The sequence below is a fragment of the Paramacrobiotus metropolitanus genome, unplaced genomic scaffold (genome assembly GCF_019649055.1).
Source record: "Paramacrobiotus metropolitanus isolate TYO unplaced genomic scaffold, Prichtersi_v1.0 Parri_scaffold0000006, whole genome shotgun sequence".
Taxonomy (NCBI): domain Eukaryota; kingdom Metazoa; phylum Tardigrada; class Eutardigrada; order Parachela; family Macrobiotidae; genus Paramacrobiotus; species Paramacrobiotus metropolitanus.
This window is the reverse complement of record NW_026570226.1, coordinates 765,086-789,652: the sequence shown is the minus strand read 5'-3', so window position 1 is coordinate 789,652 and position 24,567 is coordinate 765,086. Positions and strand designations below refer to the sequence as shown.

General features: G+C 41.2%; 6 protein-coding genes across 7 annotated transcripts; 3 read left to right on the top strand and 3 right to left on the bottom strand.

Annotated features, from left to right (window-relative positions):
- Positions 1 to 144: 144 nt before the first annotated feature.
- Positions 145 to 2,235, top strand: LOC129581632 (PRKR-interacting protein 1 homolog). Its single transcript, XM_055472826.1, has 4 exons — positions 145 to 415; positions 707 to 792; positions 1,111 to 1,204; positions 1,613 to 2,235. Exons 1-4 carry the CDS (start codon positions 308 to 310, stop codon positions 1,937 to 1,939), a joined length of 615 nt encoding a protein of 204 aa, XP_055328801.1. The 5' UTR covers positions 145 to 307; the 3' UTR covers positions 1,940 to 2,235.
- Positions 2,236 to 2,344: 109 nt separating this feature from the next.
- On the top strand, positions 2,345 to 3,918 carry LOC129581631 (katanin p60 ATPase-containing subunit A-like 2). Its single transcript, XM_055472824.1, has one exon. It carries the CDS (start codon positions 2,351 to 2,353, stop codon positions 3,878 to 3,880), a length of 1,530 nt encoding a protein of 509 aa, XP_055328799.1. The 5' UTR covers positions 2,345 to 2,350; the 3' UTR covers positions 3,881 to 3,918.
- Positions 3,919 to 8,934: 5,016 nt separating this feature from the next.
- Positions 8,935 to 12,649, top strand: LOC129581689 (uncharacterized). The gene is made up of 5 exons (XM_055472901.1): positions 8,935 to 9,009; positions 9,223 to 9,472; positions 10,554 to 10,876; positions 11,509 to 11,794; positions 12,063 to 12,649. The coding sequence occupies exons 1-5, from the start codon at positions 8,962 to 8,964 to the stop codon at positions 12,647 to 12,649; spliced, it is 1,494 nt and encodes a 497-aa protein (XP_055328876.1). The 5' UTR covers positions 8,935 to 8,961.
- Positions 12,650 to 12,874: 225 nt separating this feature from the next.
- On the bottom strand, positions 12,875 to 14,894 carry LOC129581735 (cytochrome c oxidase subunit 5B, mitochondrial-like). The gene is made up of 4 exons (XM_055472952.1): positions 14,719 to 14,894; positions 14,451 to 14,533; positions 14,279 to 14,378; positions 12,875 to 13,221 (listed from the first exon to the last, which is right to left on the bottom strand). The coding sequence occupies exons 1-4, from the start codon at positions 14,804 to 14,806 to the stop codon at positions 13,094 to 13,096; spliced, it is 399 nt and encodes a 132-aa protein (XP_055328927.1). The 5' UTR covers positions 14,807 to 14,894; the 3' UTR covers positions 12,875 to 13,093.
- Positions 14,895 to 16,319: 1,425 nt separating this feature from the next.
- On the bottom strand, positions 16,320 to 19,423 carry LOC129581634 (uncharacterized). The gene is made up of 7 exons (XM_055472829.1): positions 19,224 to 19,423; positions 18,920 to 19,082; positions 18,580 to 18,629; positions 18,311 to 18,474; positions 17,581 to 18,008; positions 17,148 to 17,290; positions 16,320 to 16,814 (listed from the first exon to the last, which is right to left on the bottom strand). Exons 1-7 carry the CDS (start codon positions 19,320 to 19,322, stop codon positions 16,431 to 16,433), a joined length of 1,431 nt encoding a protein of 476 aa, XP_055328804.1. The 5' UTR covers positions 19,323 to 19,423; the 3' UTR covers positions 16,320 to 16,430.
- A 220-nt stretch (positions 19,424 to 19,643) lies between these two features.
- On the bottom strand, positions 19,644 to 24,394 carry LOC129581633 (uncharacterized). Of its 2 annotated transcripts, XM_055472828.1 has the most exons (7): positions 24,240 to 24,386; positions 24,095 to 24,172; positions 23,710 to 24,026; positions 20,937 to 23,574; positions 20,536 to 20,766; positions 20,330 to 20,475; positions 19,644 to 20,156 (listed from the first exon to the last, which is right to left on the bottom strand). In XM_055472828.1, exons 2-7 carry the CDS (start codon positions 24,144 to 24,146, stop codon positions 19,821 to 19,823), a joined length of 3,720 nt encoding a protein of 1,239 aa, XP_055328803.1. In that variant the 5' UTR covers positions 24,147 to 24,172; positions 24,240 to 24,386; the 3' UTR covers positions 19,644 to 19,820. The 2 variants fall into 2 exon arrangements, with proteins under 2 accessions (XP_055328803.1, XP_055328802.1); XM_055472827.1 differs by having other exon boundaries at positions 24,095 to 24,394.
- Positions 24,395 to 24,567: the final 173 nt, after the last annotated feature.

Here is a 24,567-nt window from a genome sequence, read left to right as displayed (position 1 = left end):
GGCCTGATTGGCATCTACTTTGTTGTGAAGTCCAGGGAATGCCGGAGTAATACAGGCAGTGGTTAAGCTACGTAAAGCCCTTTTTGGTGGAATTCATTGATGTGACTTACGGTCACTTACCATCAGGTTTTATAGTGTTCACTGTTCAGTGTTATTAGCCATATAAATTACTGTATTTAAAATTAATATGAATTTTGGATTATAAGAGAGAATCCTGATTAGTGTTTTCTTTTTTTTTATTGAGTAATTGGTGATCATCTAATAAGGAAACGTTCACACTTCACAGATGAGCTGCTTCTGAGCAAGGATGAGTGACTCCGAAGATTCAAACTCCAGTGGTCGGGATGATTTCAAACGGGTGCGAGGGCCTGCAGATCTCCAAAGGCGTCGTCTAGAGCGTTTGATGAAAAATCCTGTAAGTGCCAGGCTGTTAGCCAGTTTCGGAATTATATGTACTGTACTTAATCAGTGAACCCAAGAGGCTTCGCGATAAAAGTTGGGCACCAAGTATCACGTACCAACAGGCACGCTCTCTGGCATAATGTCTTTACTGTATATGGATGGACTGTGTCTCTGGTGTAAAAATGAGATACAACTGTTAGCACCGTTCACTGTTCGGTGCTAGGATTTAGATGTGCGATTTGAATACGGCCACAGAGTCGTCACATGTGAGCTGCTGAAGTACTGTACGTGTTGTGGTTATTAGGAGAAGGAAGTCCATATTGCGGAACCACCTAAAAACAAGCCACCTCCCGCGCCTCCGGAATATGTCCGATTTTATATGGGTTCCAGGTGTGTGCCAGTTAGAGTTGCTCGCAGTTTCTTGGTGCATGGAATATTGTTTATTCGCATTTTTTAGAAAGTTTGTAAGACCTTCTGATTTTAAAATTACAAACGCTCGTTTTTAACAGGTTAAGTAAAGTACGCTTCCTAGTACAGTAGAGTATTAAAGTAGTTTCGTGTCCACTGTCCAATATTAATCTATTGCGTATTGAGTCTATTGACTACAATTATTACGTTTGTCGCACATTTGAACCTTGCCAGTTGTTAATCAAAGAGACACAAAAATTAAAGGCTGGCTGACATTCGTTTTCGTTGATTTCTTTGTAGCGCTGGGGCTGGAAGCGGGGAGTTTCATATATACCGCAATCTCAGGAGAAAGGAACAAAACCGGATGCGGTATATTGATGAACAAGCGAAGAAGGTATTGATCAAAATTTAGAATCTCTTGGTTGGACTTTTTAGTCGTGCTTCAATCTACGGATTTTAAGGAAGCCACTTTCTGTTAAATTAATGCGTAAATTAGCGAAATTGTGAACCGATAGTTAAAGTTGGATCGAAAACAACTATGTTCTTCAGTTAATTTGTTAACGTCATTTCTGGATGACGCGACTGTGTTGCCAGGGACAAACAAACTCGCCCGGCGTTAACGGTATTTAACGCCTTAAGGAAATAGGAACAAAGGAACATAGGAACAAAGGAACATAGTTGAACATTCCCCGTATTATTAAATGAGTAGAAACGCATGGATGGGCTGATCGGTGATACAAATGTAGTTAGTGTCAGTCTTCATATCAAATTGAACTGCTCCTATGCCGTTTTAGTTTTGCAGGATGATTTGCAAAAAGCCTTCGTAGAAAGAGTTTCGGAACAGAAGCGCGCCGCGGACAAGAAAGCGGAAAAGAAACGTGCTAAGCGGTTGAAGAAGAAGGCTAAAAAAGCGAACAAGAAGGGCGATACGAACACACAGCAGAAGGACACTAATCAGGAGGAAAGTGATGATTCTTCAGATGACAGCGGCTCGGATAATACGGAAAAACCTGCTGCATCCGACACTTTTGCTGAAAAAGTACAGGAAGAAACAGCAATTCCACACAGTGCAAGCGGCAGTGGATCTGTTTCTGACGCCGACCGATCCGTTGTTGGTCATAAATCGTAATTAATTTAACATATTCGCGAAGAAATTTTTTGGGACGAATTAATTGTAGCTTTCCCGTTACATTCTTCTTCTTTGCACGGTATGTGTTTCAGATTTTTTAGTTCGGAACGCGGTATGCCTATTTTGCTTTTTGATATGTTTGCTGAACTCGCTTCAGCTGACTGTAGGTGTTGTTTCCACAGCAATGGAGTTTCCATGTACAGTACTTGTTAGTGCTTTTAATCGCAAGTGTTACCTGTTTGATTGGTTCTGATTACAACAAGGAATTACTTCAGAAGTCAGATTACTTACTGTACTTGTTCACCGGCACTCAAATGCGATCGATACAAGTGCAGTAATATTAAATCGACAGCATAACAACTAAAATCCTTAGTTATACCGCGTGCATTGTGAGCATAGTTAATTGGCAAAATGGCTGGGCAACTTGGTTATCTCTCCTTCAAAGCTGCCAGTGAGGCTAGGAATTTCGACGAGAAAAGCAGAATCCAGCAGCAACGCAATATTTTAATTCTGATCGTGCACTATTTAAAAGATAATGGTCTTTTTGACTCAGCGGAAACGATTTTAAATGAATCTCAGGCGCATCATCTTGATTTAGTAGGTTTTACGGTCTGTGATAATATGGACCTGAGTACGATATTGTTGGAATTTGAATGCAACTACCTTTCTCGACTACAAAAGAAGCCTAAATTTATTCGCGAATTGCTGACTGATGAACTAGCAACTGGTGGAGCGAAATCTGGTCGGAATATTGCGAAATCAAAATCAATCATACCGCCGGTAAAATCAAACGCTAAGAAAAAAGACAAACATATTCAAGGCGCAGTTAATAATACCGATTCAAATGTGCCGGGAATCTCCGTTCAAAAATTAACCAAATCTGATTTGGGCGGTGGTGATATTATGAGAGATAACATTCACAGCACTCATCAGCAACTGCACATTGTCCCACCCATTTCTCGAATGGCCAGTGCTTTGAGGGATTATGATAATTCCCATTGTGGTGAATTAAGAGAACTGGCGCAGATTATCAGCAAGGAGATGTACATCGATAATCCGGGTGTTCACTGGGACGATATCAAAGGCATGGAGGATGCCAAGCGTTTCGTTCGGGAAGCGGTGGTGTATCCCGTTAATTATCCCGCGCTTTTTCAGGGAATTTTATCCCCGTGGCGGGGGCTGTTGCTGGCAGGCCCACCCGGTACCGGTAAGACCATGCTAGCCAAAGCGGTGGCCACCGAGTGCAATACGGCATTTTTCAACATAACCGCCTCGACCGTGGTCAGCAAGTGGCGCGGTGAATCTGAGAAACTAGTGCGCGTCTGCTTTGATTTGGCGCGACGCTGTGCGCCCAGTACTATTTTTCTGGATGAACTGGATGCGTTAATGGGACAGCGCGGGGAAAATGGGGAACATGAAGGCAGTCGGCGAATGAAGACGGAAATCCTTATACAAATGGATGGTTTGCAAAGGTCAACGGATGTTGTTTTTGTCTTGGCAGCGTCCAATTTGCCGTGGGAACTGGATTCCGCCGTCGTCAGGAGGCTAGAGAAGCGGACATTTGTTGGTCTGCCTGATCGCAATGCGCGATGCGCAATGTTCAGAGCGTTTCTCCCGGAAATCATACAAGAGCATCCATTGAGTATCACCACGGAACTGGATTATGATCGACTGGCTGAATTAACCGACGAATATTCCGGCAACGATATACACTTGATTTGCAAAGAGGCTGCTATGCAGTGTGTACGAAAAGTTTTTAGTTTTCTCAAGGAGGATAATAATTATTTTGATAATAAAGGGACACAGTTCATGTTGGAACCAATTAAAACCGATGACGTGCTGGCTGTGATGCAGTACACTAAACCTGTCGGATATTCGCAGTATAAGGCTAAGTTTTTACAGTGGCGGACGCAAATGGCTGAGTGTCCAAGGCAATTATGACAAAGAGAGCTAAAAACCGGCAGCATTATATATTTAAACTCAAGTATGGACAGCTTGGCGAATTTCGGGGATTAAAATTTCTACGGTTTCTAAGTTTGTTGTATTTCATGAGGACATCGAACTTTATGTGCGTACACATGCACTGCAAATCTTGCCTGCACCGTCGAAAATTTCAAAACCAACTTTAAAGTTAATATTAGTTAGCAGTAATAATAGCAAAATACACCTTGGCATAGAAGCCCTCTATTAAGTTGGTCGCTATTTTTAGGAGTAGCGGCCCGCCGGCGGCCGGCCACTATTAAATGCATGGGTTAGTTTCTTCATACATAACTTTCCTATCTTCGCGAGTTGCCGTACCCGAAAGAAAGTCTGGTAAAATCAAATTGTACATAATTTTTACCAACATATTTTTATCTGTACTACGACGTAATCAGGTCATTTGTGTTTGTAGCAGCTTTGCGACAGCTTGTGAAGCCGACCCTTCCTTTATGTTGCGGCTCATCTAAATTAAAGGTCATCAATTTCCACATTTCACTTGTTCTGTATACGGCAGCACGTGCACTTTTCAAGTTCATTAAATACTGTGTTCTTTGTGAACCAGAAATTATATACTGTTCTGACTAGCGCGTAGGTATAATGCCTAGCACGCATTTGCGTACTAATACATATTAATTAGTTCAATAAAATAGTGTCGTGTGTGCTGTATGCCGTTAATGGTTACGCATGTACTTTATAATCGCCGGTTTCAATTTCGACTGATGGTGGAAGTTAAAAAAATTGAAATTTCAAATCATGCCCATGCATGATGTAAATGTGCATCCAAAATGTACTGTGCAATTAATAGCAGTTTAAAACAGTTACGGTTCTATTCTACAGATCTCTCAAACTGCAAACTGATTTAAATATACATTGCGGTTGTTACTTAAATGCGCCCGTATTTATCAAATGGTGTACCAAAGTCTATACCCTGTGCGGCCATGCGCCTCAATGAATATCCAATTAAATCCTAATTTTATTGCTCGTTTAGCGCAGGTGAGTCCATTGGCTGTGGCCGACGCTGCGTTTTGCCTTAATCGAAAAGTCAATTTAACATCATGTCAATCTTTTGAAGCCGAATGTCGGCATTTGAATGACATTCGGCGAAGTCCATCTTTCGAATGCACATAACTTTAAATCCTTTAATTCTTTGCATATGCGGCATGTACATTTGCACCTCCCACGTGTGTTATGCATTTTTAATGGTCTGCTGCGTTACCTACCGTACAGAGCGCGGGACGTTAATTTGTTCCATACAAACAATGTCCACAAAGAGATGCGACCTTTGCCGACCGGACAATATCGGGCTTGTCAGAAAGAATACTAAGCATTTATTTTGATTTTTACACTAACAATAAAAAAACTTGAGTTAACCTGATGGGGCAGAATTGATTATACTTACTTTTTAATTAAGCTGACAAAATAAAAGAGTTACTGTGATTTTTATACATGTGAGAAAACCTTTCAAAGTTATTTAGTATAGTTTGACTAATGCTTTTTTTATTCGATAATTTTATTTTGGAAAGTATATAAGTACAGATATATTCTTGCCGCGTTATACGAAAGATCAAGAACAACAATCTGGTATTCATGCGCTATGATGTTTTTCTATTATCATGCATCATTTGTTCTCCCAATACCATATCGCAGTAGACAATCAGAATTAAGCTACACTGAGAATTACTGAATGACCACACTCATTATAGTCACAGAAATTGCAACGCACAGAACGATAAAAGTTCACTAACAATTGTAAGCACAAAAGACGGTAATCCAAATGTAGCGTTGCCTGTCCAAAATCTCGCTAAAATTTTAAACCTGAATGAAATTCTACCGTCGCCTCTTGAGGATTCTCATAAAACTGTATGAAATTACAATCAATAATGGATATTTATTCAGTTTGTGGTAATCCTTATTTGAATTGTCGAGTGAGGAAGATGGCAGTTAACACTGTACTTATCGCACCAAATTCGAGTTTAAGAGGTTCTACCCATTTCAGTAAAGTTGTACGCTAATGACATACAGAACAAATTCTTGTCTTTTTCGAATCAACAATGTAGCCGAATGTTAAATCAATCACAAAGTATGGCTAGTGGGTATACTTCTATTGCACTTGGAAATTCGCTGCACACATCATTCTATCTAGCAATATTATCTGATTAACACTGATCGAAGAATTCGTTACTTACTTTTATATAATACTAAATTCGTATAGTATATTTAGCGCTTAATTAAATCGTCACGGCTGATGCTAATGATATCAGATATTCATATGACTGCTCATATGAACAACTGAGCGCAAGTAAAACAAGGTCACTCATTTTTATCATCAAAGATACACTGAACTTGCATGCATTTAAAGGTCGAAGAAAGGCCAATTCTATGTTGATTCTCACAACATTATCCGGGTCTATTTAACATATCTATTAAATGTGCTATGACACGATGTATTGTACAATATTGCATAGCAAAAGCAATAAATTAAATCAACATAATGATCGTTTTTAGGACAATGCTCAGGCAGAATACGAAGTACCCGTACGCAGAGATTTTTTAATTGTCTAACTATCCTTAGAGACAGTAGTAGTACAAAGCGAGGTTTAAACACCATCAAATTATTAATATGGTTTGGTATTATAACTATTATTTGTTTTATATCAGTTATATGCAGAGCAGCTTTGAATTACCTATCAATAAAATCTGCTGTATCTCTATCCTGATACTCATCATGACTAAAATCAATTCTGTAATTAAGGTTATAGTAGCTCAATTTCTTTACAAGTACTGGTTGCAAGTGATTGTTTTGGTGCAGACTGAAACATTAAGTTTAAAGTAATTGTAGAAGAGTGAACATTTTTGAGAAAACGGCGCGGCTGTATATGGAGCCGCAAGCTCGCAGCCGCTTAAGGTGAATTTCTACTCACATTACGCCATTTTAAATTATACAGGAATCGATAGAGAATTCATTTCTCTATCTGCTGATGTGAATCAAACTTTTATGAAAAAATTGTACACCGTTACCTATTTCAAAAACTATGATCGAGCAGAAACCTTTACAAGGTTTTAATACTGCGCAGAAGAGGAGACATCTCTGTTCTGGCGGGATGGCAAGTTTACTGACCACAAGCCACGAAATTATCAGCGGCAGTAAATGTTTGTATAAGAACCAGAAGATGCGCGCGCTATCATAAATGATCAGGTAGAACAATGAAATTTATTGCCCTGTTTTCATCTCCATCTCCATTCACCACTGGCGCTTGAGTGTCAGAGAGTCATTCCTGCTCAGCTGAAACAATACGTGACCCGAAGAGGCCGGGACATAACAGGATGCGCAGCAATCGCACCAAGAATAGGCATGCTGTCCAGCTTAGTCTATACCGTTCACAAAAAAGTCATTTTCTCAAAATAGCAAATGTGGGGCAAATAATTCGGTGTTTTATCCGACTCCAAGTTTGATCGCTCCATCACATGGAGTAAATTCCCATACACATTCTGAACCAAAATGAAGCTGGTCAGATGTATATTGACCAAGTTATAAGAGTTTAAAATTTTCGAAAATGCATTGCATCTTTGTTTTTTAAGTTATCATCACCATAATGGTTCAGAATGATCTTAAGATATAGATTTACCATAATGGTTGATTTGGTCGGAGTCGGATAGATAGGTGAATTATTTGACGCGTCTGAGTTTTTAAACTTTTTCCGGCGATAGTACAGCAGCCGGTTATTGCGCGCACATTTTGAGTTTAAATCGGTGAAGTTCAATGTTTTGAGCACCAAAAGCAGCAACATACACTATAGAACTGTTTATGAGTCCGCAGCGGTGTTTTTTCTCGCAAGAGGGGTGCAAACGAGTAGAAACTCAGCTTAAATGTAGTCAATTTGTACAGTAGTCAATTGTAGTGCATCCACAATGTGATAAAATCCTGTACAGTACGTTCCATACTGGAATCACATAGCCGAAGGAACACGGCCAGTGGAGGCCGAAGCTGTATTGGGATTGCCGGATTGGCAGGTGATACAGGTGACAAACTGTACATGTGGAAATGGGCTGAAGCAGTGATTTTACAGTCAGCCTTTAACACGATAGTACTGTACGCTCTACAATTTAGAGAGACTAGGCAGCTTTATATCTATATATAATTAACGTAAGCAGGTCGGCTGGTAAAGTTGGATACTAGTCACGTACAACCCTCACAGGAAGAGTGTTTCTATTTTCTCTTGTGTAGTTGCCCATCAAAATTTAGTTTATCGTTCGCTTAATTAAAGACTGTTAAAATGGATGTGTATACACCACCGGTTGCCCAAACAGTATCTAAGTTTGAGCGTTTGAGCGGAGGTTTTTTGTTGTCGATGTGTTTTTGCAGGCACTACCTTGTTTTGATTATTACTGTACACAGTACCAATCGTATTGAAGGATTTATCTTTGTTGTCGTAAGTAGATATGTACTTAATCTCTAACTCATGTCACGCAGTTTTTATACTATATTTTACTTAATGGTACTTAACTTGCGACTTGCGTAAAAAAGTAAAGTGCGTATCAGATAATTATTGGAAAAACTGCGGAGCTGCTCAGGTATATTCAGTAATAATTTTAAATCCATTTTGAAATACGATTATAATATTATGTCGGCTTACGCTGTGCCTGGTAAAGTGTACTTATCCTCATACCGCATGCACTGAAGCAAGGAGAAATTCTTCTATATATATATACTGTTGTTTCTTTTTGAGCTGGATCGAACTCTTCAAACTTCACTCGCAACAAATGTGCTAGCGGAAACAATGAACAATCCTGCTGAGAAAATTAGCTTACTTAAATTTAATAATAGAAAAGACTAATCAACTATAATCATATGTCCCGGGTTATTATCTTACTTCATGGATTATAGGCAACCGTGCTGCTTTTTTCATTCCTGTTTGGAGTGCAACAAATGAACAAGAAATTCGCTTGAGCACCTGTAGTATTGCAGAATTCTTTGAAGAAGAACTGCTCCAGATAGCCGACCTATCGCAAGTTAGCGTTACTTTATCAGCTAATTACAACACATGGATAATCAGTTTGATTGGGATATAAACGATGTGCAACTGCCCTCGGTATGTGTGATATTAAAACAAAATGTATATAATTACAAACTCTAACAATTACTTTATTATGCGACAGTGTATTACGTTATGGCAGTGGTCATTCACAAACACAATTGCCGGCTTTGTACCGTCTTAACGTCCTGAAACCTTCTTGTGTAAAAGCGCAACATGGCCCCCGTATCGCTACTTCTACCTGAGTATTTGAATGTTTGTGTTCCGCAGGTTGCACAGTACGATATGTTTCACGAATGGATTGATGGCCATGTAAAACTGGTCTATCCACTGGAGCACGAAGATGCCAAACGACACTCCAGTGGTTGGGCAATGCGCAATACAAATAATCACAATGTGATCATCCTAAAAAAATCGTGCTTGGGAGTGTTGGTGTGCAGTAAAAGCTGCATCAATGAATTTGGGCAAAAAGTTTATTTGCGACCGGCTATATGCGACAAAGCCAGGAAAAAACAACATGGTACGCAGTAACTGTATGTAGAAGCACAGAACGATTTCTAAGTTTAAATGTGGACCTGTGGTAAACTACAGTGGACTTCAAAAAGGTGATACATTCGGTCCGCGACCGACAATTCATTAGTCAAGACCAAATGACCAATAAAATGACCAATAAACTGCAAACATGCAACTGAGCACAGACTCATGCTGAATTCAAACACTTGCGCCGCGCACAGTTCCGAACGCAAACCATCCACCGATACCTCAAACGAAAGAAAAAACAATTACAAGAATTTTGATACCAAACAAGCTGTTTTTATGCGATCTAAAAGAAAATCGAGGCACTCAAAGTTTCTCGTAGACAAAGCATAGAATTTGAATCCACGGTTGAGTTTCAGTTTTCACGCAGAAAAAGTATGCTTTGTCTACGAGAAACTTTAAGTGCCTCGATTTTCTCTTGGATTCCATAAAATACAACTTGTCTGGTATCAAAATTCTTATAATTTTTTTCTCTTTCGTTTGAGATATCGCTGGACAGTTTTCGTTGGGAAATGTGCAAGTTGCAAGTGATAATATCAGCAGGCCGATGGCCAGCACGGAAGTTGGGTGTTTGAGTACAGGTAAGTTCCTGGTTGCGCGCGTTTTGTGGGTGGGTGGGTTTTGTAACACCTTTTTGAATTCCATTGTATAGTACTACTAAAGGTCATACAACAGTGCATGGCGTTAAATTTGGTTCATCAAGTTGACAGCAGATAGTGTTACTGAGATCTGACATTCAGATCGCCATCTAGCCGGCCCTTGCTTGTATGCAGTACATTATATTATTTTGTTTCTTTTACAGTAGTACTGTAATTATTTGTACGGTATAGAATTTATTTGTACTGCATAATGCACTGTAGTTGTTTTACTGAACGGATTTAAAATTAATCGATACTATCGTATATATATACTTGTTAAAAGTATCTGAACTTCTTCGAAGTTTCGGTTCTTACATATAAACATAAAAGCATACTTATTGCTGACCTTAGTATAAACATTAACTAAGTAAAAAGGACAGTTTCGTCTGCGATAAACATTGTCATACTTTTTCAACGTTGAAACAGGACGACCATGCCCCAACAAACTGTGTTCCGGCCGTTTGACAGTCGTACCCTGTCGAGGTCATTGTGGCTATCCAGTCACGCATTTCTGGCGGCACTCGTCGCATAGCATATTCTTTCAGTCGAAAGGTGTGCATGATCACCATCGCCCGGAACCTAAGATGACATCGGAATCGCGTAAATCCACCCGCAACGCCCTGAAGGCGAAGATGAGTGCCATGTGGCTGCACCGCAAAGACACTGCAGAATGGCATTCCACTGCAGGGCGGAAGCGATCGTTGGCTCGTGTTGGTCACGAGCACTATGACAACCCTGTCACCAGTCAAGTGAGTGCAGCCCTAAAATCAGCATGTCTATGTCGTTGAAACAGAATTTAATGTCTCATCGAATGTGGGTAATTAAAGTAGGGACAATGAATTTCAATGAGCAGGTTGCAATATGTGTACGAATTGGCTGTAATTTCATTATCACCGCAGGTGCAGCATTTTTATATATATTTTTCCGCATTTGCTGTAAACTACGGTAGCGCTACAATACAATATACTGCCATTCTGCTGAGTACGAAACACTAAACCGAAAGCGAAAAAAACGTAATTTGTTTTATGTCGAACAGCATTCTTTTGTTTTAGCGCTGATGTCGATATCGAAATTGTGGGATACTTAACTAAAATTTATGATCGGGCTATAAATGTACTGTACTATCGATACCGCCACGCATAGAGGTAACAAATGGTTGGGTTGTAAAACAAACAATTTAACCAAATTTAATCAATATTTTTTTCCAAAACCGTGGTGGTAAAAGTTGAACAGTCGAGTCAACCAAGTTCGTATTACGTGCGTATATTAGTGTAATTCAATGTCGTTTACTCTATACATAGTACGCGTATACGTAATACGTTTTCGCCTGAGTGTACATTGTATTACATCACGATTTGTAGTAGATTCATTTCTGTTTTAGAAAATCAGTAATTATACAACGAAACCCCACATATCCGAAAGAGAGGATTCTTTTGCTGCACCGCGACAACAGAGCATTATGCCACCAGCACACTTCGACACAACGTTGCAGGCAGATAGCCAACACATTCATCTTCCCGTAATTCATTCCCACAGAAACACTTACACCATCCAGAGACGATACTGTAATTTTACGGAAACTATGTACTCGTCGAACCGGACTCTTAACGAATCTGTCGAACAACCGGCATGTGAGCAATATTCCGATTTCCCAGCTGTCATTAAAGGTAGGCAAATCTTTATGAATCCTTTTGTGTTGACCCTTTTGGCTTCTCAATACCTTTTTGACCTTTTTGGCTTTGTCAGATGAAGACAGTAAGTATCGTACAATTCATTGCATTGCTCGTGCGCATACAGATACAGTACAGAATATGCATTCAAGTACTGAACTTGAAATTTCATACAAATAAAAAATAATTTTACTTGTTCAAAGTATAATAATTGTATAAACAAATTAAGCACCCTGTGAATAAGGTACAGTACTATTTCCAATAGATGTTACTGAAACCGATCCATCTCATGCGGATGACCTTTCCTACCACTATCGAGCGGAAGAAGCACATGTGAAATGCAGCTCCATCATAGCCGGGACATGCAACAATTCTCATTTTGCTAATGCGCCTTGTGCTACTGAACAATTTAACTATTTTTACGACCGCGATAATCAAGTCGATAGTCCTCCTGTAACCGGTTTTCTCGCTTATCCCTTGATTGATGAACCGACAAACCAAGAGTTTTCGACGCCGCAACGAAACGATCAGTTTTTATGCAAATACAAACTCGGAAATCGGGATGAGTTTGGAACCCATTCTTCCGCCTATATTTCTGGCTGCATGTCGACGAATGAATCTCAATTTCGTACTCCACATCCCTATGGGGACGCAAATTATTCCGTGAATTCCTCTCCAGTCGAACAAAGCGGAACTGAATTTGCTGGTAATTTTACTCCAGTATCTTGTTCCGAAATTTCTGCGTTTCCTTTAAGTGTACCACTTTACGTAGATTACAATTGCCAAAATAACAGCACATCTGATCGTATCCAGGCTGAGCGATGTTGTTATGTCCCATATTATGACGAATAAAAAATAAAAAGACAAAGTAATTAGTCAATTTGTTTATATGAAAGTAAGTTATCTGAGATGATATTAGTTTTGATGGGGGAAAAGCATGGAAAAAGATATGAAGGCTAACTTGGCTAACCGTAAGCGAAATTTAGTTCTTCTCTTCTGCCAGTTAGTCACTGATTATCTCGAGCAAAGCTTAACTTTTCTTGAAAGTGGCACTACAGTGAAAAAGCGATGGCATAATCAACAGTTGCGTTCTCTTTTATTGCACACAACAGTACATTTACACAGCGCAAATATTTTACTTGAACTCAACCGCGAAATGAGCGACAAAACAACCGCATAGTAACTGAAGACAGATAACTGGTGGATCTGTTGAACTGCCCATCACACAGCGGGAATCGCCTCCAAGAATAGCTTAAACCAAACTGTCGCGTCCAGCGAAGGTAACGGAAACATCTTCTAAACCCACCACGAAGGATGCTCGATGCCTTGACCAGGAACGAGTTCAAACCAATGGCCACACTCACAACGTTTCGGCTCGCCTTTATAGACAGTCATGTAGCTAATGTACAGCGAATCTTCATTGCCTGCAATAAATTCAAAGACTGTTGAAGAATATCCGTGCAGCTGAACTATATCAGTTATTCGCATTCGTCCTATTACGGGTATTAAAAATTTACATAAACTACTATCGACATGATCATATACCGGGTAACTTATAAAAAATTACCCTTCGTGACAAGAGGCAAAGCAGGTGATTGCTACGCGCACTACGTACGGGGCATAGAATCTGATGCTGCGCCCTGAACATAATTTTTTATTTGAACAGGTAACAGCAAAACCAAACGGTTTTGTAGAAGTCCTCAAAACATCCGTTCCGCATTGTGAAATTTACATCAGTCAGTAATCTGTTAAAGCCTAAAGCTTATGGTTAAGCGGTTAAATAAGAAAAATCGAATATAAAATCGCCGAGAAAACATGAGAGTGGTGGCGCACGACAACTTCGCGCCAGTTGCAAAATGACGTAAAATTTAAGAAAACTCGTAGACAAGTGGCTTAAAATAGCCACTACACTTTTCGATTATAATTTTTGACGCGCCAGGGTCAGCTCGCTGCATGCTGTTTCTCCATTTTCTCCCTCAGAAAGGCAAAGCAAGACAAGAGGCAAAGCAGGTGATTGCTACGCGCACTACGGGGCATAGAATCTGATGCTGCGACCCGAAAATAATTTTTTATTTCAACAGGCCGCAAATCGGGGCAGAAAAGTCTGATCCTCGAACAATCGGGAGACAAACGGGCGCACCAGCTTTGGATTAAAATTACGATAAAATTTATCATCACTGTTGAGACTTTGAGTAATGCTGAAATTAAATTATTATTCGATCGCATATTTACTTAATCTGATCAAAACAAACGGTACTTGCCTAACCGTACCCATAAAGCTTTACAATAGCAGAAAGATAACGAAGATTAGTGTGTTTAACAAAATGCAGTTCGTGGCTTTGCGTAAACGCTCTGCAAGTAGTGACATTAGAAATAATTATTCCATCATGAGATTGCCACAATGACCTACACATACACAGTACACCCACAGGCATAAATAGGTATTCCATTTCAGATGTACTGTTCTACTGTGGAACTTACAGACACAACCAATGATACGGTCGTCCAACATTGAAGGGACTTTCGTGGGCTGCTCTCGGGTGCCAGGTCCACGTTTGATGGCATTAATTTGAAACGGATCCTGGATGCATCCATCAACTCATGAGATCTCAAAAGATAAAACTTCACTCCAACTGCAAAAAGCACAGCTCACCTCATTTCCAGCGGCTCTTGCAAGCAGCTCCTTCTTTTCCAGACCAGTAGCCAGATCTAAAGGATCTGGTCCCCATCTCGGCACTAGAGAAACAGATCAACAATCAATAAAATTAGTTTTAGCAAGCCCGGTGCGGCAAATGCCTACAACAAGACGCAACACAAGAAAAAAAGCAAATAAGGCGATGCCCGGAAAACTATGCCACCCTAACTATGAAGTATGAACCGTGTGATGTGATCGCAGCATCAAGATCAGCAACTTCACCCACGTTTGACTCCAAAAAGCGATCGCGTTCCAACTGGTACAACAAATGCAGAAATTTTCTGCAACGCGGCTCGGGTAACAGGAAGAGCCATTTTCGAAAGAAAGTGGAAATATCACCCCTCCAGATAATTTTTACTTGAAATTTTTATAAAGCCTTAATCCTCAGAAATCACGTTCGGGTTTTGTTGGTGTGCAGGTTGCAAACGACTTGCAGAGACAAGGAAGTCGCAGACTTCGCTAATTATTCAATGCATAATCTGCTGCTGCATGAAAGACGAACTGTACAGGGCCAAACAGACCTGCGCTCTCAGCTGCATTTGAAACTTTTTTCAAGCCGCCGCCCTATGGAAGGCATTTAAAATTTGTTTAGAAAAACTGTTTAAAAACTAAAAACCATGTACGGTTGGGACAGCTAATTTTACGCGTATGGATCCCTTTTCCGGCATCCAAGAAATTCCGGAGTCATGCTTTTTTATGATTTTAGATTTTGCACCTCATTGCAACCACACAGTTGACAGATCACTGATAAAGTGATAATTATTTGCTTCAGCACCGATGGGTACGTACGGTACTACTAGCAAAGTCTGTAAAAACAGCACGGTAGAAAGCTGTTTGTCGGCGTATCGTAGCCCTGGCATATAACTCATATTTATATAAGCGTTCACGCACCTATTACTTAATATACATTTATACTCATGTCCCTTCCCCGGAGACATTTCTCTTAGACAAGAAAAAGGAATGCTAAACAGCTCAAGAAATGCAAAGATTTACGCTTAAAGTGCAATGGATGGTTAAAACCTACAAACATTGTTTGTTAAAGGCATGCGATGTCCTTTGTCTGGCATTAATCGATCGAAGCTCTCAAACAGTCTTGCCGTTGCCGCATGCACGACGCACGTAGGGCGGCAACTGATTTTTTTGTCATCGGGGACTACTTTCAGTGAGCATCAAAAACACATTTTTGTGGTATCCTAATACTCGTCCACACTCCACACTGTGGAGTGTGGACGAGTATTAGGATACCACAAAAATGTGTTTTTGTGTATTAGGATACCACAAAAATGGACTCCACAGTACGTACACGAGACCAGGAGTACAATATACTCGTGCTATAACTAACAATACTGTACTTGAAGATTTCTGTTTACGTGTAGGGTATATAAATACGAATGTAAAGACAGCATTCAGACCACTGGTACACTTCTTTTATATAGGTCGACGGTAGCAGTAACCGGAAGTTTGCAAAGCACTCACTGACATATTTATGACTAATTCCTGACGATGAGAACATATTCTACGATACGTAAGAGAAACTTAAAGTATATTATGTTAACAAGATCACGTTTCAGGACGGTGCCCAGGAATAACGGATGAAGTGCTATGTTGGCCAATTACCGCATTACGCGTAATTAAATAACCGTCAAAATTTGCTGCAAGCATTTCCAAAGGTTTTGGTGCAAAATCGACTTGTCTCACTAGCTGTGTGGTTGTGATTACGGGTATTAGCCACCGCAGATACTGTACTATTCTACCGTGGTACCGGTACTTCAGTACAGTACAGTAACTCCAGCTGTCAAGTCAATCACTACTTCAGCTGTAGCAGTTTATTTACAAGCAGCAACCATTTTATTTGAATCGCTGGCAAATGGCAATCATAAAAATACTTACAAGAGTAGAGTCACTGTATTTGTAACAGAAATTGCAGCATCAGTTATTTTACAAATCCACTTTTCCCACATCAATTTTCTTGAAATCCAGGTCGCTCAGAGCCCTCCATTTCCGGTTAAGCAGAACGCTCATTTCGTCTTCGAACACTGCAAAGTTTGAGCTGGATTTTTTTAGCCACTGGTAAAACTCTTTTGACCAGTCAGGCGTAGGAGGCCAGTCCAGCCTGCGTATAATGGCATTGCGGCGCACGTACAGGTTGCGGAGTTGACCTTTGGCGTACCACGCCATCAGAAGCAGCGAGCTAGTACTGACCAACTCATGGACCATCACAGTGCGCAGGTGCTCGCATGTCCGCACCAGAAGAAGCAGCTGCGAATCGCAGCGTTCGTACATTGGCCGACCACGATGGTACGGAATTTTGGGTATTCCAATCTATAAACGATATACCAATGACATAGTTATAGATGGATCATTATTTTTAAGTTCAAACTTAATGATCCATCTATGATCCATCCCTTTTCTACGTACGGGCTATTCGGGCTATTTAAATAGTCCGTACGTATACGTACAAAATTAAGAGCGCCGGCAAAACATAATTATAACTGTGAAAAAGCATAAAGATTGTGTACTGTAATGCTTACCACGGCAACTACAACCCGCCGAGAAAATACTGGTACCACTAAAAACATTTTTATGGCTTCACGTTTACAGTTAACTTTGATATCATATCCATTTTAGCGTGGGGATCATCACAGAACTTGTTACCTGACAGTAAACTTGCAGAGTGTTGCCGTATTGATTAATAATTTCAAGTGCACCGTGATGGGTCAGTTTCGAATAGGGCGTGGCATGGATAATCGCATAGACGGGCGCTCTTTCTTGCCAAATTATGTCTTCTTTTGTTTTGCCTAAAAAAAGTTGTTAAACAATCACAAAATCACGTTTATAAGACGAATTAGATAAGACAATAAGATTAAGATCCAAGGTATTCAAATGGGGTAAATTGCATTTGTTATTGTCATTGCACGCTTATTTCTGCGGTCAACTCCAGCAACTTGTACCATACGTATACGTACTACCGTGGCATTTACGAAAGCTTTCGTAATGCCTCGGGACTACGAATAATAGCAGCAATCAGGGATAAATGAATGCGTGCTCAAGCAAAATTGTATATCGTATTAACGTATTTCATATCTACCTCTGGTTTCCAGAAACAGATGCACTTTGCTGTTATCTCTAAATGGCTGCCAGTCTCGGAATCGCAGATGCTGTGCACCGGAAGTGAATTCTGTTTGTATCACGTGTAGTTCTTTGAAAGACTCGATATCGCTCAGTAACTTTATCAAATCGGGATGCAGATGGTTGGTGGAAATGGTCAGAATTTGCAGGTTGCGAAATAAGCCACAGTGCATGAAAAAGTAATTGTGCTTGCTGCAGTTAATGATGGACATGGTCCGCATACTTTCTTCGCAGTTATGAAGGACATTTTCCAGCAGGTGCACCGCCTCGAAGGTTTCTAACAACAGATTCTCTAGTCGCAGATCTTGCAAATTCACCAGATGACTCATGAGTTTTATTAGCGTTTCAAATAATCGCCCGCCAGTCCCGAAAATCCGGATTCCTTCCCTGTAGAACATAAATAAAATTCTCAAGCGGAAAACTCCTTGATAGGGTGAACATTCAGTTTAGCGTACTGCCTTATAAAACCATTTTTAATGCATAATATTTTAACGACTACGTCACAAACTCACAATAAACGTAAACGCACACAAACGACACAGCAAACTTACAAAGTGCCGTAATTTAGTCAGAATACCACGACTTTTACCGTAACCAGTTACATCAAATTTAATTAGGACAAATACATTATACGGTAATAATTATTATGATATATCAGAACAAACAGATTTTTACCGTAGTATACTTACCGGCTTCTTATCTGGCAAGCAAAGGAGAACTCGAAAGCTCGAAGGTGTTTCATTGGAGTAATATCATAATATGTAATAAAAGAATCCACCATGGTCAAGAATTCAAAAAGGTTGTGGAAATTGGAAATTGGAAAAATTTTCAACCGCCGGAAATGTCGACCAATCTGGAAAACCAGAATTGTCATGGACATGCGTAATACTGTTAACGAAACAACTGTTGCACAAGATCGAGCGCGCCGGACTATATTTCGTTTATATATTTTCCTAACCCGTCTTAAGCAAGCCTGCGCCACAAAAGGGTCAAGCGCGTCCTGGTAACCTGTAATAACCGATGGCAAAATTAGGATTCTAGGTTTCATCTGCCCATCATAAGCTTATAATTAAGATGTTAATGTACATGCTGTACTGCACATACGATATTGTACAATGCACGTTACGGTATTGCACAATTAACCATTATTTTATTTGTTAGATGTTACCCTACCCTAGTGGATCTATTCTGCATAACCCTTGAGGCCTTGACCACATTATTCTTGCAGGCCACACTCAATGATAAAATGCAGTTTGAAACAGAAAATTTCCTTTAACTGCTATAATCATTAGACGTACCTTTGTAGTAATCGAATTTTGACCGTGTAAGCGTTAATTCCCTCATAGCAAAGGTTTTCCACAGTTCGGGAAAATACAACACGCGCAACCACGAGGAACAAGTTACGGCGGCATTATAGCGGCTTCGCTTTGGTAGATAAGAAAAGATCTTTTCCACAATCAACTACAACAAGCGCAGTACATAAATCAATCGATTCATGGAAGAACTACGTATAGTTTCAGTCCTCTTCGACTGAGCATGAGTTTAGACCAAAATGCCACATTATAAGTTTTCACGCGCACTGCATGCGCTGTGCTAACTTACGTCTGGTAAATAATCCCATCTAGGAGGTGCCCTTTTCACCCTCTGATGGTTCCCTGGGTCGGTTCGGTTACCACCAGTAACGGTGGTGACGCTTGTCATTTTATTTTATGTCTATTTTGGAAAACTGGGCAATTTTTTCGATGTTCGTAGTCATATTACCACGCTTAATGAATAAGTATTATGAGCAACAACATCATGCAGCAAACCAAACGAGAGCAACAGTGCATCATATCATACGCATTTTCATACTGCGATACGGTAGCGCATTACGATGCAGTGAACTTATTTCCATTCTAATAATAAACAACCTTGCTGCTACTTCCCCGTGCTACACCCGCTCAAGCTTGTTGATCATTCAAGAAACGCTAAAAATAGAATCCAGGCCGAGCTTCTTTTGCAGCCGCATGTATACAAATCGGTACACTTAGAAACGGGCAAATGTTTTCACGTTTAATTTTCAAAGTTTACGGTACACTGTTTTCCACAGCTAAAACATTAAAAACCGACATTCTACGAAAGAAAAAATAGTAAACATACTCAATAATTCACAGAGCAAAAAGTTCTAATCGAAAAGTTTCGGCAGAAAATTCGAGATTATTAACCATTGTATACATCAGTCGTTAACACGCCCAATTCCGCCGCAAAACGAGCTCCTTCCTGGAAAACACGTTCAAATTCTAACAGGGACGGACGATCACTAAACGTCGCCTTAAATGTGGCCTTTTCTGAGCGTCCAGTGGCTTCATCGCTGGCTTTCCATTTGGCTGTATTACTCTGCGGATCCGTTTCCAAATGCGCGTCGGAGGCGATGCTGTGAATTGCTAAAGAGTTCGGTTCCTCGTAAGGATTATCATTGCGTTCAACGAATTCAACGTAGAACGGACTATCATATTCACTGTCCCGGCCCACACGAATCTGCCCGGCTTTCAAATTCTGTAAACAAGTCAACAAGGTACTTAATAAACGGTTCTGAAATTCACCGAACTGAGTACTTACTTAGAAATTTAGAATTACAGTTTTTAATTTTGAAGAGCTACCCAAACAAACCAGTCAGTTTGATACCTTCTTTATTCATAGTCAGTAGTCTGACTTTCCGTAATACTTACTTCCCAGTTCCTACTTTTTTCGGGTTGTTTGTGAACCGTAGCATTACGCTCAAAGATGGGAGCCCGCCAAATTTCATCCTCACCCAGCTCGCGGATACGCATAACGGCCAAATACCGAAGGATGCTTTGAGGCAGATTACTGTGATCTGGAAAAGCATTATGATTCACCTTGTGCACACGAATTCGAGGTCAAGAGGACTACTTACCGGAAATGTCTATTGGCTCAGTCACAGATTCTAGGACCATCATAAACTCATCACGAGGTCTTTCGTCTGCAGCAATGAGATCCTTCAAGTTATCCTCGGTTTTCAAGCGTAGCAGACCGCTATGCGGATGCACAACAGCATCAACTTTTCCACGACCGTTGTATATCACCCCGAACTGATTGTACAACTTATCACCATAACAGTGCCGCCGAAGATCGATTTCCTTTTGAACTGAAACATCACAGAAAATAAGCTATTGTCGAAAATGCTTAAATACTACCGAGTAGTAACTGTAGCAAGGTATAACCGTCTATATCGCGCAGTATGACGAAGAAAAATGACAGAGCCTGCATTCAATCATGGATCCATATACTTAAATCTGAATTCTTAAAGCCGCTTACCGTCAACACGCTCCTCATGCGCAGGAACATCATCTCGCACTTGCGTAGAGGTTTGTAATCCAATACTCGGCAAAACATTGGTATCCATCTTGACGGGTGCCTTTTGCCCTCCGTCAACAATCGGCATCATCATTTCGTTCTCATTCACCAGAACGCGATCGAACTCTTTAATCTCATCCTTCCATTTTCCAGCTACGATCTGCTTGCATCGATCAAACAACTCCTTGAATTCCTTTGCATGAGCTTCGTGTTTAAACTTCACAGCCAATGTTTCGCGCTCCATTGTACCTTCGCTAAAATCCATCGCATCCCATATCCATGCATTTTTTGAACCCGGCATCGGACGCAGTTCCATATCCTCTCGTACGTGGTGGTTGCAGCAAACTTTAAGGATCTTTTCTCGACGCATAAGAAGACGAATCTTATTGGAATTTTTGTCTTTCAACATTTTGAGATCACCCAGGCCACGTTCCTTCCATTCGGCATTAGTGTACCGATAGAGCTTGGCCCGCTGCGAATACAGTTCAAGTTCATTTTCTTCTCCAGTTGACAGGTCAACCTTTTCCGGTAGTTTAACAATGGGCTCGAAATATAAATCAGTGCGTTCAGCTTCAACATCGCCCGTATCATCTTCATCGTTCTCTTCTTCAGGCTTTTTCGGTGTAGTCTGGGGGCTAGTCAGACTGAAGGAGAAATTCCCAGATGGATTAAAAGAAAAGCCACCGGTGCCAGTGGGGGCAGACCCTTTCTGCGGAGTAGTCATCGCTGACGCAAACGAAAAACCGCCACCGGGAGTAGCAGCAGATGTAGCGGACGATCCAAATAAATTCGCAAAAGAAGAAGCTTTGTCGTCGGCCTTTACCGCCGCTGCCGGAGGAGCACCGAAGCTAAATCCAAAGCCAGGCTGTGCAGCAGCGGAGGCACTGGGTTGGAATAGATTTTTGAAGGGCCCACTTGGCTCAGGTGCCGGTGCAGAACCGGCTTTCGGAGTGGTGCAAGATACACATGCACTTTTATCGGCGCTATTTACAGTATAACACGCATCACAACTCCAGGAGCCAACCTTCGGTTTGAACATTTCGCTCAGTGAAGGCTGTTTATCAGGAACCGTTTCTTGCTTCTTTTCAACAGGTTTAGCGATTTCCCCGGTGGCTTCCTGACAAGCGACTTCTTTCTGGATACGCTCAAATGCGTCTTTAAAAGCATCCGCACGGTCGGGTAACTTGAATCTCACAGCAAAATATTCTGGCTTGAGTTCTCCATCCGCGAAGTCCTGAGCCGACCAACGCCACAGTGTTTTCTCTCCTTCTTTTCGATCTAACTTCATGGACGGCAAGATAGCATGATTTGCACAAATTTTGAACGTTTTCTCCCATCTCATCAAAACACGCCCATTGATTTTTCTTGTTTCTGGGTTGACTCGTCGCTGGATCGCTATGTCGCCCAGGCCTCGCTCCTTCCACTCCGATGTATTCCTGTCGAATCGGTGAAGTTTTGCACGCTCCTTGAAAAGGGTTTCATATTCTTCTTCCCCAGTCTTCACTTCGACTTCCGGTAAATTAACGAGTGGTTTGAATGAGACGTTGGGTTCATATTCCGCGGATCCTCCTTCACCCTCTTCATCCTCATCGTTCCCAGCAGCCTGCACTATGGCCACTGGTGCAAACAGTTTTGACCCACTTCCGGGGAATCCACTAGGATTATTCTGAAACATCCCAGTTGTTCCTGAACTAGCCAGATCAGCAAAACTGGACGCTCCACCGGCGGTTCCAATGGAAAACAAAGACGAAGCATCGCTTTGCCCAGATTTACTAGTTCCAAATCCCGAGAAAACAGAGGATGAAGGGGCTGCGCTTTTAGCCACTTCAGGCGTTGCTCCTTGGAAGGCTGTACCGAACCCTTGGAATCCAGAAAACAAACCACCCTTTGCTGACTCTGAGGCCTTAATGGGATCGGCAGGGATTTTCACCGGGGTCTCATTGGGTTTTTCCGGCTTCGGGGTGGACATGCTTGGAATTTGGGATTTCTGTGCCGGAGCTCCCCAAGTAACGGTTTTGGTGCCTTTCGTTTCCGGAACAACCGTAGCCGGTGAGCAGACAGGCGTATTAATTAGGCGTTCCAGTGAAGATGGTTCTTTCTTGGGCACATGCACTACAAACTGGGGATTCGATGAAGTTGACGGTTGAGCGGCGGTAACCTGTGGCGGAGTGGAATGCGCTGACGCGGTGAAAGCCGGGCTCAATTCCGTGCTGACGGGACGGGCCATATTCATGGTGCCTTCCAACTGTGCCGTGCCCATTGGCAGCATTCCACTCAAATTAACGTGTACAACATGGGGAACAGCGGCGTTCGTCTGCTGTTGCCGCTGGAGTTCTTCGATCTTCTGTGTGTGATTCTCGCCCATTGTTCTAAATCGGTCGAACAAATCTCCGTACTGCTGTTCCACTTTCTGCGTCGTCTGTTTAAAAGCACCCTCGACGTCGCTCAATTTCTTTTCAACCGCTACAAACCGAACATTGGTCCTGTTCTCCAGCAAGTCCAAGCGATCAGACAATTCCTTTTTGGTGACCTGTAATTCTCGGATAATGTCTGCAGAGTTCTTGGCGAGGACGTCTTGAATTTCTTTCAGCAAGCGATTCTGAATCAAGAATTAGTAATAAATTACTCACAAAAAGAATTCAGACGTAATAAAGCAAAATGTTGACATAAATGACAACTAACGGTTACTAACACCTGTTTTTACGTCAACTATCCGTACGTTTAAAAAACATACCTGTCCCACTTCCTCAGTTTGCAAATCTCCGTTGGCAGATGACAAAGAAAATGGCGACTGGAAAGAGAGGTTCGCCAGCGAACCAGATAATCCAGAACGGTTGCGCGCCTGATTTCTTTCTTTCACTAGATTATCGATGCCCTCCACAGCAAATCGCAGAAGTGAACTAATGTCGGCCACCGACGGCTTCGTCGAATGTTCAGAAACTTGGCTTCTCAAAGCGCTGGCGCCGTTTCGCAGCTGCTGTAAATAATTTAGACGTTTGCCAAAGTCTTCACTCGGGGCCAAATCTTCCACTGCCCGTTTCAAAGAGTTCACTGGAAAACCAGACCAGATTGTACTTAACAATTTTCGCGTGAAGACAGCGAACTGAGATAAAACTTACATTCTTCAAATTTCTTCTGCAAATCCGCGCTAGAAGTCGTCATGGATCGCATTGTCAGCGTCGGCGGAGTACTTCGATCTGTTCGGTTGGACATGCTCTGTTACAGAATCACTTCTAAACTCCCCAGTAATACCGGCGTATTTACCATGAGCTTGGTTCGGTTGTGAGGATCACGAAAAAGTTTTTCGATCAAAGTACGAAAAATCAAAAATCGCAGGGAACCGATCTAACGTAATTTGCGATTTTATGATTAATCAGTTTTCTATTTTTATCAAATTGTATGATTTATACAGTACTGTAATATCTCCGTTACAAAATCGCAGCACAACTGAAAAGTTCACACAGTACACCACTCCTCTTCCCTGTCCCTGCACTACTTGGCGCAATCCACATTTCCCTTCTCTCGCCGGCAGATCTGATGTCAGCGAATCTTTGTATTTTGTCAGTTATAATTTTCATGGAAGCTTACAATA

What these genes read in the sequence shown, in the direction of transcription:
- LOC129581632 (XM_055472826.1), top strand. Translation starts at nt 308, where the DNA reads ATGAGTGACTCCGAAGATTCAAACTCCAGTGGTCGGGATGATTTCAAA. An exon ending in CGATTTTATATGGGTTCCAG is followed by an intron (nt 793 to 1,110) that starts GTGTGTGCCAGT and finishes ATTTCTTTGTAG; the next exon opens with CGCTGGGGCTGGAAGCGGGG. An exon ending in TTGATGAACAAGCGAAGAAG is followed by an intron (nt 1,205 to 1,612) that starts GTATTGATCAAA and finishes TTAGTTTTGCAG; the next exon opens with GATGATTTGCAAAAAGCCTT.
- LOC129581631 (XM_055472824.1), top strand. Translation starts at nt 2,351, where the DNA reads ATGGCTGGGCAACTTGGTTATCTCTCCTTCAAAGCTGCCAGTGAGGCT.
- LOC129581689 (XM_055472901.1), top strand. Translation starts at nt 8,962, where the DNA reads ATGGATAATCAGTTTGATTGGGATATAAACGATGTGCAACTGCCCTCG. An exon ending in ACAACCCTGTCACCAGTCAA is followed by an intron (nt 10,877 to 11,508) that starts GTGAGTGCAGCC and finishes TTTCTGTTTTAG; the next exon opens with AAAATCAGTAATTATACAAC. An exon ending in TTTCCCAGCTGTCATTAAAG is followed by an intron (nt 11,795 to 12,062) that starts GTAGGCAAATCT and finishes TATTTCCAATAG; the next exon opens with ATGTTACTGAAACCGATCCA.
- LOC129581735 (XM_055472952.1), bottom strand. Translation starts at nt 14,806, where the DNA reads ATGGCTCTTCCTGTTACCCGAGCCGCGTTGCAGAAAATTTCTGCATTT. An exon ending in ATCGCTTTTTGGAGTCAAAC is followed by an intron (nt 14,534 to 14,718) that starts GTGGGTGAAGTT and finishes CTGTTTCTCTAG; the next exon opens with TGCCGAGATGGGGACCAGAT. An exon ending in CAAGAGCCGCTGGAAATGAG is followed by an intron (nt 14,379 to 14,450) that starts GTGAGCTGTGCT and finishes GGATGCATCCAG; the next exon opens with GATCCGTTTCAAATTAATGC.
- LOC129581634 (XM_055472829.1), bottom strand. Translation starts at nt 19,322, where the DNA reads ATGACAAGCGTCACCACCGTTACTGGTGGTAACCGAACCGACCCAGGG. An exon ending in GATGGGATTATTTACCAGAC is followed by an intron (nt 19,083 to 19,223) that starts GTAAGTTAGCAC and finishes CGCTTGTTGTAG; the next exon opens with TTGATTGTGGAAAAGATCTT. An exon ending in AAAATTCGATTACTACAAAG is followed by an intron (nt 18,630 to 18,919) that starts GTACGTCTAATG and finishes CGGTTATTACAG; the next exon opens with GTTACCAGGACGCGCTTGAC.
- LOC129581633 (XM_055472827.1), bottom strand. Translation starts at nt 24,188, where the DNA reads ATGTCCAACCGAACAGATCGAAGTACTCCGCCGACGCTGACAATGCGA. An exon ending in GCATGAGGAGCGTGTTGACG is followed by an intron (nt 20,767 to 20,936) that starts GTAAGCGGCTTT and finishes GTGATGTTTCAG; the next exon opens with TTCAAAAGGAAATCGATCTT. An exon ending in TGAGCCAATAGACATTTCCG is followed by an intron (nt 20,476 to 20,535) that starts GTAAGTAGTCCT and finishes ATGCTTTTCCAG; the next exon opens with ATCACAGTAATCTGCCTCAA.